Genomic DNA, 21,018 nt, shown 5'->3' with positions numbered 1-21,018 from the left:
CCAAATGTCTCTTTTAAGATTTTTAAAGATATAATATATTATACTGATCTACTATTTTGTTTATATATATATTTATATAATTTTAAAATGTTATATATGGCCATCCTACTAATCGTATATACTATATTATATGTAATTGTTAGCAATTGTTGTACATTGTCTTGTGTCTACCTACTTAATAATATATACATTATATCTGCAAAAAAAAATGGGATTTGCCCATAATAAACATTTATCACATATATTTTATTTGGTATTTTTCTGTAACGAAAAATTGATGAAATAATTAAACACGAATACCTATAGAAATACATATAATTAAGCTTTTACCTATTAATTTGATAATTTATTTAAAAGTATATTTAATAGTATGTGCATGTAGGTTGTAGAATGTATAGGTACCTAATTTTGTTTACCCTGCAGCTGAGAGGAAATTTTATTGAAATTTGATCGCCTGCAGTCTTCACAATAAACTTTGTATAGTTAAAATTCTCAAAGTTCATTTCAATAACTGCAGTGGAAACTTTCTTCAGTTTAACTACAGTTGTTCGATTGCATTAAAAGTAACAGGACTAATGATGATTTTAGGGGAGAGCTAGACGCTAGTGGAAAAATTAGCGCGCATAATGATAAGTTGTAATCGCACGTGCTATAACTGAATTCTATAATAGTGAATCTGTAGATAGATATAAATATAAACAATAGACTACAAGTTAACACAGTAAATTTTTGTAGGCTGTAACAGATATTATTTGTATACGCTATACATATAAACTTACTCATAATATTATAGCCTATATAATAACTGTGGTGCAGATTGGTTAGGTTATAACTTTGTTTACCCTGCAGCTGAGAGAAAATTGAAATTTGATCGCCAGTCATCACAATAAAGTTGTAGAGTTAAAATGCTCAATTTAGTGAAATTAATCGAATACACTCACGAAATAAGTCAATTTATCAACGTTGTTCGTACTGTTGTGTATTATACAGATATCATATAATTTTACTATGACCATATTATATTAAATATTAATATCGAATATTTTCATGTTAAATACATAACCACTTATTCTACTCAACCCTGTCATATGTCATATGTGTATGTGTATGTCATATGTTTCATTGTAACAATTTATATGTTAAGATATTTCATGTTATACACGCACACCTAATCGCAAGGAGGGGCGAAAAAAATGAACTCCGCCGAACATCAGAAGGCATGAATAAATTGGTTTTCATTCAGTAATCCCTAGGTCAACGGGATTACAGGATTATTAGATACAACCCCTCTACTTTTATTACTTTTCACGTACCGAACATACGGGATAGGGGGTTCACGTCATTTGATAAATTATAGTACAAAATTATAACTCCCGAAAGCCCAGATATTGTACATTTTATTACTTACAAAATAAATTAGTATACCGACAGTATAAGCACTTTATTGCATTTCTTTTGTTCCGACTATGTGTAGACATAAAACTTTTGCGTTTTTTTTTTGTCTCGTGGCTTAGATATACAAACGAATTGTTACCATTATATATATATACTTATGAAACCAACCAACATATAAACCATATTTAAGCATAAAGCAACTGAGCAAGCAATTTTTAATCAAAAACGTATTTATAATATATTTTATAAATATATATACCTATTTAAATATGTAAATAGTTTAATATTCAAACTAAAATAAATTGATTCGGAGAACTTATATCTTTGATTAATAGGTTTGGTTCCAAAACCGAAGAGCAAAATGGAAAAAACGCAAGAAATCAACAAACGTGTTCAGGAGCCCTGGTGCCCTATTGCCGTCCCACGGACTACCACCGTTTGGGTCCATGTCCGACAGTTTGTGTCCCACGTCAATGTTCAGCTCTCCAGACACCAGATGGGGTGTGACTAGCATGGCCACGGGTATAGTATATTTATTTACTATACTTGCATAGTTGTATGCTATACTCTATATTATGATAGTTATATATTAGTTGGATTTATTAATTATTATATAGGTACCTATTATATATATTCCTACATATTCCTAGGTTTAAAGTATAGCGCACACAAGACGAGTAGGTGCAGAGATTCGTTGTAACTATACCAATAATAAAATAACAAATTGTCATTATATTTAAAAAAAAAATTTTAATAAATAGGTAAGAGTTTTAAGTTTTAGTGAAATAATTCAATAAACATTGTTTTATTTATTAAAATTAATTTGTTATTATTAAAAGTGCTTATTTTAATTATTGAGTAAGTAGGTAGTAAAATTAAAGATATAACTAGGTAATAGTTTTCAATAGGTCCCAAAATTTTAACTGTCTAGGGGCCCAGAAATGTTTAATCCGGCACTTCTAATGTACTCCGTTTGCTACTGAAAATACCAGATTCATATAATAATTTAACAAGTGTTACCTTAATCTAGACGATGACTTGACTGCCTTGACTCCTTGAGGTACAATGACCCCCGAATGTGTCCGTAACCTCAGAAAATAATCTTATACGAGTTATACCTATATTAACACAAGTCATTAAATGGTTGTATTCAAATCTGTTATGAAAAATAAAATTCAAAAAATGTTCTTATTTTGTATCTCAAAAGTTAAATTTTATTATAGCTTTGAACCATTGGCGTTCTCAGGAATTTTCTATGGGGTGGGTTTTGAAAATTTACTAGAATTTAATAGTGGGGACTCTGCCCCCCACACCACCCGTAGTCATAATATTTATGAATTTTGTGTTATTATGTATTTATGTATTTTCCGTTTTAGTAGACAGTACCTAGTGAGCTGTACTTTTTCAAAAGTAAAATAATGCAACCAAAAACAAAGCTTTTCAGCATTCATACTTTAATCATCATTATAAAACCATAATAATTTACCAGACATTTCAAAACACAATACTTTCAAGTTTCAATCCATGATCTCTATCCATTCTCTTTACTGTTTTATACTAATAACTACTTCTGTAACTGGTAAATTATAGGCAATGCGCATGCCAACAAGAATAAATCTTCTTCTTTTTAAAATTAATTTTTTATTAACCTGTACATTTTTGATTTATATACTTGTTAATCTGTTATACTTATATTATAAACTTATCTGTACCTACATGGGCCAGCGGGCTGTTTCGCGACCCGCGACGTTTCTTCAAAATGTTTATTTAAATGACTCCATTACAAAATTGAATTGATTTTAAACCATTGGCTCAGGAAAAAAATTAACTTAACGTGGCAATACAATTAATTAACTCATAAGCTACTGAATAACATAAGAAAAAAGTAACTCGTTAATGCCCAGCCTTGCTTTTTGGACTACAAATAAATATTTTTGATTTTTATAGAAAAAAAACTAAAAATTTGAAACCGAAAATGTTCGTAAACAGTTCAAAATAAATCCAAATAATATTAATAATACATTTTATCGTGTATATAAAATGATAATATATAAACAACCAGTGAAAATTTCAAGTATCTACGGTCATTTGTTTTAGAGTTAACCCAAAAACCAAAATCGATTTTGTTGAAAACCGATTTAGCGTAAAATTTCCCGGTTTTCCTTATTATTTTTTTTTTTGTTTTTCTCGGCGCTTTTCAACACTAATGGGATTTTGACCTCCCCAATGCACCAACTAGATTCACTTTGCCATCGAACAAGATACTGAAGTTGAAAATCAAAGCATTATTCCGACTACTTATCGTGTACACACACAAATAAAAAAAAATAAATAAAAAAGAAAACACATTGTAAAATCAATACATTCATTTATTTTTATTTATTATATTAATTTAATCACTTTATCAATAATCGTGATGTTGTTGGTAAAAAAATATAATAGTGTTCTACGCATTTGAAATAGTGAAAAAAAATACGGCCGATGGGGAGGGGTCACACTCTCCCCCCCGTGATTATACCACTGTTTAGAATATAAATTGTATACAAAATCTTCTTTTTTTATGTAATTAGGAGGTACAGATAGTAGATACCGTGTACCTACATATAATTAAATATATTAATATAATAATTGATTTATTATTATATTTTAATTCATATGATTAGAATATTATATATTGTTTCGTCTTTCATGTGCCTAAACATTGAAACCGTTTATAGTTAAAATATTGAACATTCTTAGGACTCAGCCAACTGACCGGTGGTACAGTTACCATGAGCGGATACAACCATCAGAACTCGTCACTCAGCTCCGTGCCGATCACGACGATGGCTACCAATGCTCAGAATATGTATCAAGCGCACTATGGTCTCAATTCACTAGGCAAGTAAACAAGGAAATGTAATCGTTGTTTAATGTTTTACATAACGAGTAGTAATTATATTATATTTAAAATAATAAAATGAAAACTTCAAAACATCTATAAATTATAATATCAATAAATCGGATTAATTGTATTATATAATTAAGTATAACTACATGGTACCTATTTAAAAAGAAAGAAGAAATCTGAAATCCAAAATAACATTCGTGCTGTACCTAGGTATAGTCGCAAAATGTGTTATTTTCATTAATTTTGCATGCAATAACACATTTATTCAAAACTCAAAGATGTTTGACATAATTATTTATATTCTCTTAGGTATTTAGGTACATTATAATCAGGTCATATTTTTATTTCATTTTTAAGGCTATATATGCATGTACCTATAGACTATACCATTTTTTTAAAATCATCTGTGATATTATAAAATCTCTATTTTTTTGCATAATAATAGATAACTTGTGTTCAGTTATAAATTATAAGATTTTATAACATGCATCTGCAGCGTTGAAATTAGCAGTGCAGCTATAACCACCCGTGGTGGAACAAGCTGACGCCCTCCCACATGGGTTTTATACAATACACATTTATACAATACTTACTAGCTTGATATGAAGATTGCTATCTCTTTTTCCTCGCTCCAAAAACTCATAGTTGTGACACTGATTTTGATTATGTCATAGGTAGAAACTTAATTATTTGTAATACAAATTCAAAATATTATTAATAATTGTTTTTATTTCCAATTGTAGATATGCATATTATGTTGTTGTAATGAAACATATATCAATGCTTCGGTATATCGTATCATTTGTATATGATAATATTTGTATAGATATATATAGCCATATAGGTATATAATATACAAATACATACATGGTATTGGTACATTATACTTAAAAATTCCGGGCGGGTATCTTATTTATAATTTGCGCCATCATGCATTCATGTGTCACGTCAAACGAACATACATATACTATAATTTATACCTACATGGTACAACTACTTTTATAGTTAGGTTCTACAATTATGTTGATTTTGTTTATAGGTCTAAGCTACGATTTTTATAATTTACTCAAATTAAAGAGATTGTGTTTGCATACATTTTTAATGCATTTAATAGTCAAAGATTCAAAATGAGTCTAAAAATGTTATTGTTTACAAACAAATATTTATATTTATAGGTACTATTTTTTATTTATCATTTTAATAATATACCTAGTAAATTGTATAATTGTATGGTTGTATGTACGTATTTATGTACCTATACAGTATCTCATAATGTTACATCAATAACAAAATATCAGAAAAGCATCGGTAAGAGAGGCAGTATTATATAAGTACATTGTGAATTGTTATGACATCTACAGATATTGTTTCATTATGTGAGTTGTATACTTAGATGGGTAGTCAGTGGCCGGAACACCATGTGCTTTATAATAGTGTCATTAAATGCAATTAATATGTAGGAAGGTAATAAAATGTGAATTTTCATTCACTTGATACAAACCTTTATATGTATAATATTATATGTTATATGTACACTATATTACACATAATACTATAGGTAGTATAAGTGTATAACCACTACAACCTACCTACCATATATGTATACACCTAACCTAACTTCTATACACATTAAATCACCTATGCATCATATATTGTAAAGAATAATTTAACATAAAAGTGTGAAAAATAATTAAACGTGGCATTGATAGTATAATACCGCTATAGCATTATATCCTTCTCGGCTCAAACATAATAGCTTATAATGTATACATATAGGTAATATAAGTCTTATTTGTTTTTAGACTAAAATTAATGTATTATAACTGCTCTATGTTTTTCACGCAAGATGAAAAAAATTCTTCGAAAATCTAAAAATCCAGACTTTACCATACAGAGGCCGGGTTTTAGGATATTTAAGCATTCATCTCTACTCAGGATTCCTGACATTTATTTAAACATGTTTGATAGCTGTCAGTAGTTGACCAAAATCTGTTATAGAATTAGTGAAACATAATATTTAAATGTTTTGGATTTATTATACATTTATGACGAAGGGATCTTTAGATATAATATAACAGCTATTTATAAATTAATAAATATTTAATTATGTTCATATTTTTGTTTAAATACAAAAACCATATAGGAATAAGAGGTCGTCAGCGCACTATTTGTTTTCTCTCTCTAGCCCATGCGCAACATAGATAAAAAGCATTTACGCAGAGTTATATTTTCTATGTTTTTAAGTAATCTTAGAGTAAAATCACCCATTACAAAAAAGATGGAGAATAATATTTTTGAGGGAATGATATATCGATTTGTCTAAATATTGTCTCAAAACAATTTAAACATAATTTAAATTTCCAACATATTTTTGTTTATTTTGAAAGTAGAATACAAAGTCAAATAACAATAAAAATATAAAATCGATATGTCATTCCCTCAAAAATATTATCCTCTATGTTTTTTGAAATGGGTGGTTTTACTCTAAGATTACATAAAAACATAGAAAAAATGTTACACGTGGGCCAGAGAGAGGAAACAAATAGTTTGTTGACATCCTCATAAGTAAATATATCAAAATCCTTCATTCAGTCCATTCAAGTATCCGTGACTTGAATGGAATAGAGTGATTCTAACTTTCACTGCAGCTATATTCTCCACGTTCTCGTCGACCTTTTTCTGCAACAATATAAACAAATTAATAAGTACCTGGTTTAGAAGAAAACATAGAAATTCAAGCTACTGAAATTAAAAATATGAATATAAATCAATTAAAAAAACTTTAAACGAGCTAACACAATATGTTGAAATATTCAATTTAATACTCATTAGTTATTATATGATAAATAATAAAATGGTCTATTATTTATTAGGTATTGAATTGTTGGTCGATCAGGATAAATCGTATGGGGATGCTGATGACGAGGGGTGTGTATATTGTTAAATAAAATAAAGTAACAGTACAAGCCACAAATATCTCTTTATTAATAAAAACTGTTCGGTACGTTGATCGATTGGTGTGGCGTACGATACTGACGGTCGGCCCTCGCACTATATCCCGATTACCCGTATTATACATCATCAATCGTTATCATCATCATCATCGCCATAATAATAATAATAATAATAATAATAATAACAAAAACCAACATATTATGAGTACTTAATGATTTTTTTAGACTAAATATAAAACATGGTTTAATGTAGAATCAATGTTTGTCTTAATTGTAGGTGAATCAAACAAATGGCGATTTTCCAAAGATCAATTCAAACCCTATCCAGCTGACTCTCAGTTATTTTGAGAATCAATGTGATGTGCATCGTTGTGTTTTGTAAGTAGAATCGCATGGAAAACGGAAAAAAACATGTCATCTGTGGTAGATCATTAAAAAAAATAATAAAACCTATTATTTGGTCACTTACTGTATACTGGTCTATACTAGACAGCAGACACTCACTGTCTAGTATCTAGTATACATACCTAATTTTAGAAACATTTTTCACAGTACCTATCTATTTCAGATTATTGAGCACCAAAGTTAGGCACCAAATATTGAAATATCTAAGCGTTCTATCTATACGCTATACTGATCAGGTTCCAAAATTGCATTTGTTAGCATAACAACATATAAATGTATAATATTATTTTTGCACTCAGCTTAGACAAAAATATTTGTAAATTGTAATTGTGAAACTACCTTGTGTTTCAGATACCGTGTTTACACGCAAGACAGCAGCACGAACAAATGCAGACGAGGTGGAGCGGATTAACTGAACAATTTTTTTCTTCCAAATTATTATTATTAATATTAATTAGTGTTTGGTGATGCGTTTTTAAGATTAAGAATATTTTTTAAACTATTCATTAAAAATAATTATTGTAAATCTATAGCGGCAATAACGTTTATTCTTACTACCTACCTACTCATGTAAACAAATTGAACTTATCCATCTGTTACTAGCAATTTAAAATACAAATAATTTGAATATGATTGTAAACAGTGCCCGGGTTGCATAAGTAATGAGACTTCTCCAACGGTAACTGACAATGAGATACATCAATAGTTATTAAAAATGTATAAATACCTCTTAAAATATATGATATAACTTATATATAACACACCGGCCTAAATTACGGAATAGATTTAAATATCAACCTAATGACAAATAATAATAGGCAGGTTAATTGTATTAAGTACCTACCTACCTATTACATTTTATTGTTTATATATCAATGCCCACAATACACTTACACAAATCACTAATTTTAACATGCCAATATATCTACAGTCTAGGACCTGGGCCATATTTGTTGGGTTGGGTTGGAGTTATCTACATGGTACCAGTTTGATAAGGATTTAATAATTTTATTGTTATTCATAAAAAAATAATATTTGTAAATTGTAATACACTAAGGCATAAGCAATGGAATAAATATTTCTTCAATAACAAATGTAGCAAAATATTAATACACTGTTTATACATTGGACAATAGACATTATAATAATTTAAATAGTAACCTTTATACTGGTTGAATTTATAAAAAAAATTTAATTTCTGGAATTTCTCCTGAATCAAAGTCCTTGTACGCTTCCGAGATTTTTTAATTGCGAAACCATTAAATAGGTACTATATAATAAATACAATGAAAAACGAGTAGCTAATGCCCCATATAAAGACAATTAAGTACCTAGGTATATATCCACCAAGTAAGGTACCTATACAATTTATTTATATATATATATATATTTACATATTAATAGTCTGCCTACAATAAACGAATATAATATCATGAATTTTACTCCATTACATTTTGTTTATTAAGCTAAAATAATTGTGTTGAATTATATAATATATTTAAAAATGTTCTTACTGTATATGTAGGTACAGTTTTTATTTTTCAATATTATTTAATGAAGAATACAGCAATTTAAAAGTGTACCTAATATTTTGTGACTAAACATTTAAAAATTCTATGAAACAACAACACAATAGGTACCTAGGCATACGTTCTATACATAAAGTTTAATTTTTAACTTTTTAGGATATCTATGTACTATTTTCTTTTACATGTTATAAAGTATTAAAGTACCATGCGAATGGAATAATATAGGTACTATTTTACCAACAGTGGGCACTGATTACTAGGTCTATATAGATACCTAACGCTATTGTATGTATCAAATGATCGCGTATGGTGGCGCATTTGGGTGGTTTCCGGAGGGGATAAAAACCCTGCCCTTTAACCCTAAAAGAAATAGGATGTCAGCATTTTTAATTTTACATTTTTTATAACGTTTTGTACAAACTTAAAGTTGGACAATTGACGAATATAAATTATTGTCATATTATATAAAATATTGATAGGACAACCCATGCCCACAAAAAACAAAGGTACCTTAAGCTCTCTATTGATTCATTAAATGTTTTGTGCAACCCGGCATTAGTGTTAGGTACCTTCAAAAATGCATTCTTATGCGATATTGCATATTTTGGCAAGTGTTTCAGTCTTAAAACGTGTAAAGTGTTGATATGTTATAGTGTTTCGATATAGATATAGATATTTGTTTAAATTTTCCGACTTTTGTGGAATGAACTTACAATTATACCATGTATACCTTGATAAGTTGTAGGTATAAGATTCCTCATTCCTGCTATGTAAGTCCGCAACCCGCATGAATAGGTACAATAGGTATTCTAAAAATATTGTACTTTTCCATAATGTTATAAATATTATACGCCCTATACTATCGGTGTATAAGTAACATAGAGTAAATAATAAATAATAACTAATCACAAATGGCGGATACAAGGAGTGTGGCATATTTTTTATTTTGAAACCTACATTGAAATATACAAAATTATAATTTATAAAAATAATAGTGTATAACAATATATAGGTATATTTTAATTTATAATACTTAAGAGGCCTTTCTACTGCCGTCAATTTTAGTTCAAAAGACCTTAAGTTTTGACTTAGGTACCTACTAATAATCATTTACAGCTAAAACATATAAATTTCGGGTGGCTTAAGCGAGATTAGAATTTGCCTGAATGTTGCCCCTTAAATAATAGCCGAAGCGAGGCCTCTTACTACAGCACGTTATTCCAAATTCAATATTCATCTCTACCCATCACATATAAGTGGAACTGTAAACTGTATTTTAATGTACCTATACAAAAAAATGTAATCTATAAAAATAAATGCCTACGATCTGGTCATTCCTTAAATATGCCCTTAGAACTATAACCCCAGGAGAAAATGCGTAAAGTACAACATTATTGCCCTTTGTTTGCTGTTTGGTAGGTACCTACCTACCAACCTAGGTCCATTTGTCTAAGCAAGGTATTTAAATCGGCATTTGGGTGTTAAACTTGCAGTAGGTAGGTACTTACAACAGTGGTACAGGAACAAAAAGAACCTAATCACAGACAAATGACTAGTCCAGTACATGGATATAGCCATATACTAGATAGGTACCTCTACAGTCCTACCTAGTACCTATCTAATTACCTAGTGGCTACTACCTACCTACCAGCCTAATATTTTCCAAACAAAACAGTTACCTATATAGATAATTAAAATTATAACATGCACCTATAATAATTAATTACGCCCAAATAATATCAATTTTTGTTTTCTATAATGATCTCCACATTTCCTGTTATGAACATGTTGTGTACGATCCGTTAATTTAGTACCTAGGTATTTTATTCTGTCTCTAATAGGTACCTAGGTACTATTAAATAGGTAGCTAATGTTTTTTATAACATTGTATGACACTTTTCCTTGCATTATTTACTTGTATACCCGATAATACAAGTTAACAGCTGTAATTGTGTAATACCTATACCTAAGTATAGGTACCTTACTAATGTAATGTAGCCGTTATAAACCATACGTACGTTATTACAATATTATATGGGTAATATAGTATGTAGGTACCTATCGTTTAATTCGTTTTATTAGTATACGATTTAATTTAGATAATAATTCTAAAATAATGTTCTTTAAACCCTCGCCCTACCCATTTGAATATTTGATATAGTCCTATGTCCTATGTCCTATGTCCTATGTCCTATGTCCTATGTCCTATGTCCTATGTCCTATGTCCTACACAACTTTATAAGTATTATCATTGATTATAATTTATAAATTCAAGTATTTATAATCGATGGTATAATCATGCCCAGTTTATACCTACTTACCTACCTTATAGTTTATTGCATATTATACACGGTTATAAATTATAATAATAATAATTTATTTTTTATAGATCTATCAACCAATCATAATTATTATATTAGGTTTATAGTTTATTATTATTTATTAGAGTACCTACCTATACGTAGGTAATTATTGTAATTTGTAGGTATATTTTTATCTACCAACAATGATGGTTGATGATCACCCCAATTATTAATAATCCATAGTTTTTAAGCTCCAGATCATTTATAATTATGCAATCTAGATAAAATAATTAATTACCTAATAATAAATATACATGTACATTTTGTAAAATATTTTATATACTTAAGTTAATTTAATTTAATTTAGGAAATTCTACTGGGTAGAGTTCTAATAACCAGAATTTGAACCTGGATTTTGTATATTGTAAATTATATAAAACTAAAGAAGAATAAAATTTTTGTGTACCTATCTTGAACTTTGTTTTTTATTAAAATAAATCAGTTTATTCATTATTGTTATAAAAATAGCAAGGAAGTAAAAGATAGAATTCAAACAATATATTTAAATTTAATAGGTAGGTAGTTATTATCAAATCGGGAATAGTACAACTAAAAACATAATATACAATATACCTACCTACCTATGACCTATCCAACTTATTTGATTGTTTTTGTGCTTATATAATTTCACTTTCCTAGTTTACTACAGTTGTTTTAATTTAATTTCCAAATTAAAACTTAATATTCTACCTTAACAGTCAATCATCTTAGTTTTAGTCTTTTAAATTTTAAGTGGTTATTGATATGTTTTAAATTGTTTTTTGTATCTGTCTTCTTCTTTTGTAACAGTGCCTAATAATGCTTCGATTTTCAACTTTAAGGATGGTTTCCGGTAGCAAATTGGATTTAGTTGGTATTTGCATGGTCAGAAGTTTGGGTTGGGAAAATGCCCGAATTTTCAAAAAAAAAAAAACAAATTAAAAACTAGAATTTTTTAGTTATTAAATTTACTATCTAGCTTAGTTTTAAAGTTCACTCGGAAATCCCTCCACCACAAAATTCAAAAAACGGAAAATTTGTATTAAAAAAACCATCAACAGGTATGTCGTCAACACCTAAGTTTCTATATAGTTCGCCATTTAAATAAATAGTATAGTTCGGTTTGAGGCGTCAAAATAAGCTCCTTCCTTTTCAAAATCTAAGTAACATAAACGTCGCACAGTGGGGCAAGATTATTAAAATATTTAGAAAACTCCCAGAATTATAACATAAAATATTCAAAGTTATTTAAAAACTTCTTTTTACCACGAAATTATTGAAAACCTTAAATATATCACTCTTATACCAAAGAAATTATTTAATTTATCATTGAAAACTAAAACCAATGGCACGATTTAAAAAGTTTAGGGCAAAAACGAGCAAAATTTGAAAAAGTCATCGTTTAACACAATACCTCCTGATTCTAATCATGTATAAATGATAGCTGGATCAATCACGGAACATAATTAAACATCCAATTTTTCATTGAAAATTTAAAATATTTTTATTCTTCTTATGTGTAAACATTACAATTTTTTAAAACCGTCAAAACTTATAAATCTGTTAAAATAAATCAATTTAAAAATAAGAAACATACCTGAGCCACATGGTTTCATGGTTAAGTTGGAAGGATTAAAATTATAAAACAATAAAATGCATAAACAAGAAAGAAATAGGTATTTTGAATAAATCAGGCGTTTACTCGGCTAGTAGTATGACCATTACGTAATATTGCTTGGTGTGGAGTGGGATCAAATAATCTAATCTAATGACTTAGAAATATGTTGAAATACTACAGGTACATTATAGGTACGTTAATAGGCAATTATAAATATTACCACCGCATATTTTTTTTTTTTTTTAGTTAATGTATATAAATTGTTGTTTTTGCCCCACTGTGCGTCGTTTTTAAAACAGTTTTCAGTCCCTTTCCTAGTTAGAACAATCATTTTTGAAAATTTTTTTGGCAAAATGGTTACTCGACGAGGCCGTTAACATTGTAGCTCAGTTTGGATATTCACTCAGAAATCCTTCCACCACAAAATTCGCCAAAACGGAAAATTTGTATTAAAAAAGCCATCAACATGTATGTCGCCAACACCTTAGTTCGAAAAAATGTAACATTTTCCAATTTTTTTTCTTTTAGGGCCCGTTTTACAATCATAGTTTAAACCTTGGTTACGCTTGAACCACTGATTTTACCGACCGAATTCGGTGGTTTAACCGGAGTTCAACTATTGTAAAACGGGCCCTTATACGTATAGATTGCCATTTAAATAGTGTAGCGTAGTTTGAGGCGTCAAAATAAGCTCCTTCCTTTTAAAAATCTAAGTAATATAAACGTCGTTTTAAAAACTTTTTTCAATCCTTTCCAATAGTTAGAACTAAGCCTGGATTAAGGGGGGACCAGGAGGGGCACGGTCCCGGGGCCCATTGATTTTGAGGGCCTATTTTTATCCCCAAAATATTCATTTTGTAATGCGTACAAAAGTTTTCAAAAAAATTAAATAATTTTAGTTATAATATAGTAATTATAAAATAAAAATGTTCTTAATTTTATATCATGAAAAATTTTTAAATTATAATAAATATAAAAATGTTTATAAAATGAGAGTTGTAAACTATATAAACTACAAACTTTATTATCTATGATTGACAATTGTAATAGTGGTTATTTAGTACTAAATAACAAAATTTTATACAGTCGTAAAAATGTAGAGATACAATTTAGTTACAACCAAGTTATATTTGAAAGGGGGTCCACTAAGTGTATGGTATCCCGGGGCCCAATTAATCTTTAATCCGGGCTTGGTTAGAACAAACTTTTTTGAACATTTTTTTGCATTATGTTTGTTGATATATTTTAATCAAATTTTGGATGAGTAGTTTAATGTTTATGGGCTTATAACCACGGGCCCGGATTTAAATGCCCTAAAAAAGTAAAAACTATCCAATAATGCTTTAGAAATATCAAAAATGTACTAAAAAAATGCATTTTAACCGCAATAATATCCTTAAAAATTCCGGACACATTTAAGTATATAACAGCCGTTGAAATGTAGATAGATAAAGACGTTTTCGATGTATCAAAATCATAAATAATCGATTAATTATGAATGGTTGGAACAAAATAAGTTTAATCTAAAAATGTATATCATGTATAAATGTGCACTAACAATTAACAACATAACATAAAAATTACAATAATTATTGCTCAAAAACGCCAAAACTGATATAAATGTAAAATAAAAGTTGACGTTTTCCTTTCTTTGTTGTTTGAAACGGATTTTGTACTTGAAAAGCATTGGGGACTTTCTAAAAATAAATGAATTTGACATTAAAATGAGGGCCCTATAGGCTATAGTTATAAGTATTTAATAAATTTTAAAGTTTAGTTGAGCGGAATGGATCATGTTGGTATACTACCAAGGTATTCGAAATAGAAGAGTTCCAAAAAAAAAATTGTCAACAATAATAATATTATACCAGATAGATTATTTTGTACCAGCCTGGTGGACATAATATGACACCCGACCACTGTGCAATTGCACTGCAGTAGTGCAGTAGCACAGTGGGCGAGTGGGCCAGTCCACCACCGGCAAAATCATTCTCTATTGGCCCTTAAGCCCCTTTAATAAAAACCATTTATCTATATATAAGTAATTTTATTTTCTGTGTAGGTACAATGTACAAATAATATCATAATTATTCATAACTTACTAAAACTAGAGTAGTGGAGTCCAAATGGCCAATGGTAGGTACCTATTATAATTATTATTAGTTATAATTATTTTTTGTCAAATGTATATAAGTTAATATAAATAAAATAATGTACAGGTACATCCTTTATAAAATATAATTTCACTGATTGACTAATTACAATGTTTTATGTTTTGGTAAAAAATGTATACTTTTTAATGATTTTATATAGATATAAAATTAAAAAAATATATAATAATGTACCTATATATATCTACAGTATGTTAATTAATTGGAAATTTGGAAAGTCAATAGTCAGAATCGTGAGTTAACTTAGATTTATTTTAAAATTCCATTCCCATTTGACTAGGACCTCAATATATAAAAATATCCAAGGGCCTACGGCGATGGCCGGGTAGCCGTGTGGGCCAGAACTACACTGAAGAAGACCCCTAGCCTATTACACAAGTACCACGAATCAAGGTAATATACCTTAATTGTACATCTTAATTCGTGACAAGTACACAATCGCGGCCCTTTAACATCAACACGCGGACCTTTGGGGGTCCGCGGTTCACCAATTGGGAACCACTGTACCAGAGCTTAGGATTTACGTGTCGTGTACTCGTGTACATATCTATTATCTATATACAACCGTGGTCTATACTTCAGTCTGTAATCTGCAGTTCTGCACCATGAATCATTATAGTAATTTTTAAAATGATACTATAATTCTCCATTACCTCATAGGAAGTTGCATGAATATAAATTAAAAAATTATTAAATGTTTTCTGCGACTGTAGTCCGTCCTTACATATAATATAATCTAATGACTAATTAATTATGATTTTCTATATTATACTTTCACTTTTTTTTTAATCATTTTATCCCTATTTATCAGTACGCCAAGAATAATATCACAGAATAATATCTCAAGTATAGATAACAATCTTTATTTTTTTAATAAGTTCAATATTCATGTATTAGTATATTACCTATTGGCTACCTTTAATGTGTCTTTCTATACACTCATGAATTAAACAGCAATAATAAAAATAATTGTCACAACTCGCAATAGTTGCCTATAATTTATTAAACGTTTTAATTGATTTAAAATTTTGAATTAAAACAATATTATGGCTTTTACACCAGGATCAGCCGTTTCTCCGTCTGCCGATATTGAGTTAGCATTGGCGTGCAGGTAAATGTGTAATTGTATAATAATAATATACATCCCAAATCCAAATATTCTGTTAACCCCATTAACACTGAATTGTGTTTTTCTTCTGCCGAGTACTTGATGTGACAGTTAAAAAATGCTATATTAATTTAATTTTTAACATACACTTACTTAATAACAATAATTGTTGAATACATTTTAATGGTTATGACATAATGTGAAAGCAAATTAATGTTAATATATTATTTTAATATACTCTATAGAGCGTAGCTAACCTATACATATTTTACATTATTAAAGTGTTTGTACTGTGTAGAAGAAAATAAAATAAATATTTCATATATTTCTATTACTAGGTTGTAAAAAAAAATTGTATACCTAAATGTTTTGATCAAACTTATAGTAAGGTTGCTTTTAATAACACACACACACACATATATATATGTATGTGTTTGTGTGTGTGTGTGTGTTTATGTAAGTACTATTAAAAATATTAAAACAGTTTTTTCAAATTTAAATTTCCAATATAAAATAATAAGCTAAAAGTTACTTTTAATTATATATTTACCTAAATAATTTGATATTAAAATAAAATAATAAGTGTATAAAAATAAAAATATGACTAAAATCAAAATATAATGAAAACCACAATTTTGATTGATCCTACTTACCATTAAAAATTGTATTTTACCTCTTATTATTTTTAGAGGGCTGTCTGGTACAGATGTTATGTCAAAATCTGACCCGATGTGTGTAACATATGTACAACCATTTGGTCAAAATAAATGGGTAGAGTTTCACCGAACTGAAACTGTTAAAAATAATCAGGATCCAAATTTTGTTTCCAAAGTATTGATAAGCTACAGATTTGAAGAAAAACAGCCACTGTTGTTTGAAGTGTACGATACTGATTCAAAAGATAAAGATTTGTCAGCTCATGATTTTCTTGGAACTATTACAATTCCTTTGGGACAACTTGTTGCTAACAAACGTGTAAGAAAATCTATGCTACACTGTAGGAAGGGGTACTCTGTTCATAATAAATAATGTTTTTATTGTGTTTAGAACAAGTTACAACTGACAGATCGTGATGGTAAATTAAAAAGTAGTTATTTAGTTATAACAGCCGAAGAATTGGGTATGGATAGAGATGAAGTAACATTAGAAATGAGCGGATTTAAATTGGACAAAAAAGATTTTTTTGGTAAATCTGATCCATTTTTGGAAATCTTTAAACTTACAGATACTGGCAATTACACATTGGTTTATAAAACTGATGTAAGTAAAAAGTTTAAATATATTGACAATAATGTATCGTTTTATAAAATGTCTTATTAAATATTTTTGAAAAGGTTATTAAGGATACATTAACTCCTCGATGGAAGAAATTTACTATTCCTGTTCGGACATTTTGTAATGGGGATTATGAACGTGATTTAAAAATTATTTGTTTTGATTGGAATTCAAGTGGTGATCATAGCCTGATTGGTGAATTTCATACCACTCTAAAAGGTCTCTCAAATCCTAATGCTACTTTTAAATGCATAAATGGAAAGAAAAAAGTAGTTATTGTTTTTTTTATATATTCCTATTGTTATCTTATTCAATTTTTTATATATTATATTGTTTAATACATTTTTTCAGGAAAAAAAAAAAGATTACAAAGATTCTGGAGAAATACGTGTAGATTACATAAAAATACAATCTACTTATACATTCTTAGATTATGTCCAAGGAGGAACAGAGATATTTTGTACAGTGGCTGTTGATTTTACTGGTAAAATAAGTTAATAATTTCTATAAAAATGTAAAAATGTTTTAACAAATTTTATACTTTTACTTAATTAAAATGTAATATTGGCATGTTGTTTAATTTGCATGATTTATAATATTACATTTATTTGTTTGATTAAAACATTAAAAAATCTGCAAAAAAATTATAATTAAAGTTTTATTCACTGTAATTTGTACAGAATATATTATTTTATTTTTTAGCTTCAAATGGTAGTCCATCAAAACCATCATCTTTGCATTTCATAAATAATGCAAGTATGAATAGTTATGAACAAGCAATGTGGAGTGTTGTATCTATAATTGAAGACTATGATACTGATAAACAATTCCCTGTGTTGGGTTTTGGAGCTAAAATTCCACCTAATGGACAAGTATCACATGAATTTTTTGTTAATATGAATCCTGAAAATCCACATTGTTTTGGCGTAAGAGGTATATAACCTGAAACCAAATAAATTATTAATAATTTTCCTAAATTTATAATATTTTAAATTCTAATTATATTATACTTAGGTGTGCTAGATGCATATCGTAATTGTATTAATCAAGTGCAGTTATATGGACCTACAAATTTTGCACCTGTTATCAATCATGTAGCTAAAATAGCTCAAAATAACCGAGATGGGAGTGGTTATTTTATTTTACTTATACTGACTGATGGAGTTATTACTGACATGCCAGATACCATACAGGTACTGTTAATAGTTGGGTTTATTTAATTTGTATTTTAATTTAATGTATTACCCTTGTTCCTAATATTTGCATTAATATTTTCTAGCATGCTCATATAAAAGTAAAAAAGCAGTTAATTTTTCATAAAATCTTTATAAATATTTAGTGTTAGGATAGTTCATACTTTTAGAGTAGTTTTGAAATTAAAATTTTAAATAGTAATTATATATTTTATAAAGACCAAGTCCGATATCTTGTCCATATCATTTTTACTTGTATTTTTAACTATCTGTTAAAAATAAATTATTTGATTATTACTATCCCTTTATTTTTTAGGCTATTATTACAGCATCTTCATTACCAGTTTCTATAATTATTGTGGGCATTGGAAATGCAGAATTTGATGCAATGGAAGAATTAGATGCTGATAAAGGAGGACTAAAAATGAACGGAGTTAAAGCAGCAAGGGATATTGTCCAGTTTGTTGCTTTTAACAGTTATCATAATCTTGACCCTAGTGTTGCTAATTTACATTTAGCAAAAGATGTATTGGCCGAAGTACCTAAACAATTTATGGACTACATGAAGATAAATGGTATTGTGCCTAAAAGGAGAGCATCTCAAACCACAACACCAGAGATTGAGGATTTAAAAATTCAATAAACTAATTAATTGTAAACAGCTTTAAATCATATTATCTTTTTTCTAAATCTATTGGTGCTATGTATATTTTGTTTCTTTTAAAATGTGTACTATAACTGCGCAACACTATTTAATTCATATAAACTAGGGTATATGGATCTTTCATACAGATGAAAAAGTTGAATTTATATTATATTTATACAAATCTTAAATTATTTTATCTTGCTAGCATATTTAGTTTTTATATAAAATGTACCTACTTACATAGGTAATTGAATTTATTTTTTAAACACTTATACAATATAATATTTTTATTTTACTATTTTAAATTGACCTTTTTATACTGGATAATATTGAATTGTTTTTATATACAAATTTCTTATAAGCTCATGCTTTGTTTTAAGGCTCTAAACTAATTAACTAATTAAAAGTTTAATATTCTTTTAATTTGTATGCATTTATTAAATATGTGTTAATTGAACACTAAGGCTCAGTTGTTTAAAAATTAAATGATAATTAGGTACCTAATTAATTCACTAAAACATTTTATTTTTTTATTTGTTATTTTTATGAAAGTTAGTTAATAGTTTTAGTATACCAGGTCACTGACTCAAATATACTGTGGTGAATCAACAAGGGGGTATGGTGGTCATACCCCCCCCCCCCCCAGACCAAATTATGTACACAATACAATAAGTAATAAATAATATGAATATATGTGCATACTGAACGTCTATTAAAATCTTTATATCCCTCAACCCCCGTGAAAAAATTCTACATACGCTATTGAAAACATAATATTGTATAATATTACGTACTATACTTTATTATGCTCAATAGTATAACACACTTATAATTTAAAAATATTGTTTTATCTATACCCTGTTCAACGAGAGATCAGGACTGCATGGTGGATGAAAACTCGTCGTTCCCAACTACTACAACATTATAAGCCCAACGGTATACGCGGAATAGTTCTGGTTTCTCGTTGAGCGAGGTATATTTTGTATATTATTATTATACACTAAGAATAAATATTATTATTTATTAGTTGTTATGTATAGTAATTAATTTCAGTACCTAATATTTACCTTATTAGTTATTTATTGTATACTTGTTTTAAATATCTTTGTAATACATAATACAAGTCTAAAGAAATATATTATTATTTTTTTAAACTATTTATTAACACACTGTGCAAGTGGTACTTGATACAATTAAATTGTATAACATATTTTCATAAATGCTTGTTAAATATTATAAATGTTTCATTATTTATTATGTAATATCTAACATATATTTATTTAAATTATCGCTAATTTCTTATTTCTTTGTAATGAATATTTTATTTATTAATTATTTTTGTTAACTTCAATGAATTATTATGAAATAAAAAAATATTTATATCCGCTTAAAAGTATTTAATTAGGTATACTAATTGTAATAATTGTATTAGTACATTACCTTTTATACTCACTTTCTGATTGCAGGTGCTGGACTTAACATGTATAGAAAG

The 21,018-nt window shown here is 28.1% G+C and overlaps 2 protein-coding genes across 3 annotated transcripts; both read left to right on the top strand.

Annotated features, from left to right (window-relative positions):
- Nucleotides 1–1,710: 1,710 nt before the first annotated feature.
- LOC100569673 lies at nucleotides 1,711–8,738 on the top strand. The gene is made up of 4 exons (XM_029490172.1): nucleotides 1,711–1,917; nucleotides 4,135–4,275; nucleotides 7,517–7,617; nucleotides 7,996–8,738. Exons 1-3 carry the CDS (start codon nucleotides 1,842–1,844, stop codon nucleotides 7,585–7,587), a joined length of 288 nt encoding a protein of 95 aa, XP_029346032.1. The 5' UTR covers nucleotides 1,711–1,841; the 3' UTR covers nucleotides 7,588–7,617; nucleotides 7,996–8,738.
- A 7,151-nt stretch (nucleotides 8,739–15,889) lies between these two features.
- LOC100167579 (copine-8) lies at nucleotides 15,890–20,186 on the top strand. Of its 2 annotated transcripts, none has more exons than XM_001948715.4 (8): nucleotides 15,890–16,415; nucleotides 17,102–17,387; nucleotides 17,460–17,672; nucleotides 17,747–17,956; nucleotides 18,039–18,171; nucleotides 18,390–18,620; nucleotides 18,702–18,880; nucleotides 19,197–20,186. In XM_001948715.4, exons 1-8 carry the CDS (start codon nucleotides 16,351–16,353, stop codon nucleotides 19,521–19,523), a joined length of 1,644 nt encoding a protein of 547 aa, XP_001948750.1. In that variant the 5' UTR covers nucleotides 15,890–16,350; the 3' UTR covers nucleotides 19,524–20,186. The 2 variants fall into 2 exon arrangements, with proteins under 2 accessions (XP_001948750.1, XP_029345295.1); XM_029489435.1 differs by having other exon boundaries at nucleotides 17,747–17,959.
- Nucleotides 20,187–21,018: the final 832 nt, after the last annotated feature.

The sequence above is a fragment of the Acyrthosiphon pisum genome, chromosome A2 (assembly GCF_005508785.2).
Source record: "Acyrthosiphon pisum isolate AL4f chromosome A2, pea_aphid_22Mar2018_4r6ur, whole genome shotgun sequence".
Taxonomy (NCBI): domain Eukaryota; kingdom Metazoa; phylum Arthropoda; class Insecta; order Hemiptera; family Aphididae; genus Acyrthosiphon; species Acyrthosiphon pisum.
The sequence above is the reverse complement of the archived record's forward strand: the minus strand, read 5'-3'. Positions and strand labels throughout refer to the sequence as shown.

Coding starts and splice junctions, on each gene's coding strand:
- LOC100569673 (XM_029490172.1), top strand. CDS start 1,842: ATGTCCGACAGTTTGTGTCCCACGTCAATGTTCAGCTCTCCAGACACC. Junction 1,918..4,134: donor TGTGACTAGCATGGCCACGG/GTATAGTATATT, acceptor GAACATTCTTAG/GACTCAGCCAACTGACCGGT. Junction 4,276..7,516: donor CTATGGTCTCAATTCACTAG/GCAAGTAAACAA, acceptor TCTTAATTGTAG/GTGAATCAAACAAATGGCGA.
- LOC100167579 (XM_029489435.1), top strand. CDS start 16,351: ATGGCTTTTACACCAGGATCAGCCGTTTCTCCGTCTGCCGATATTGAG. Junction 18,172..18,389: donor AGTGGCTGTTGATTTTACTG/GTAAAATAAGTT, acceptor TTTATTTTTTAG/CTTCAAATGGTAGTCCATCA. Junction 18,621..18,701: donor ACATTGTTTTGGCGTAAGAG/GTATATAACCTG, acceptor TATTATACTTAG/GTGTGCTAGATGCATATCGT.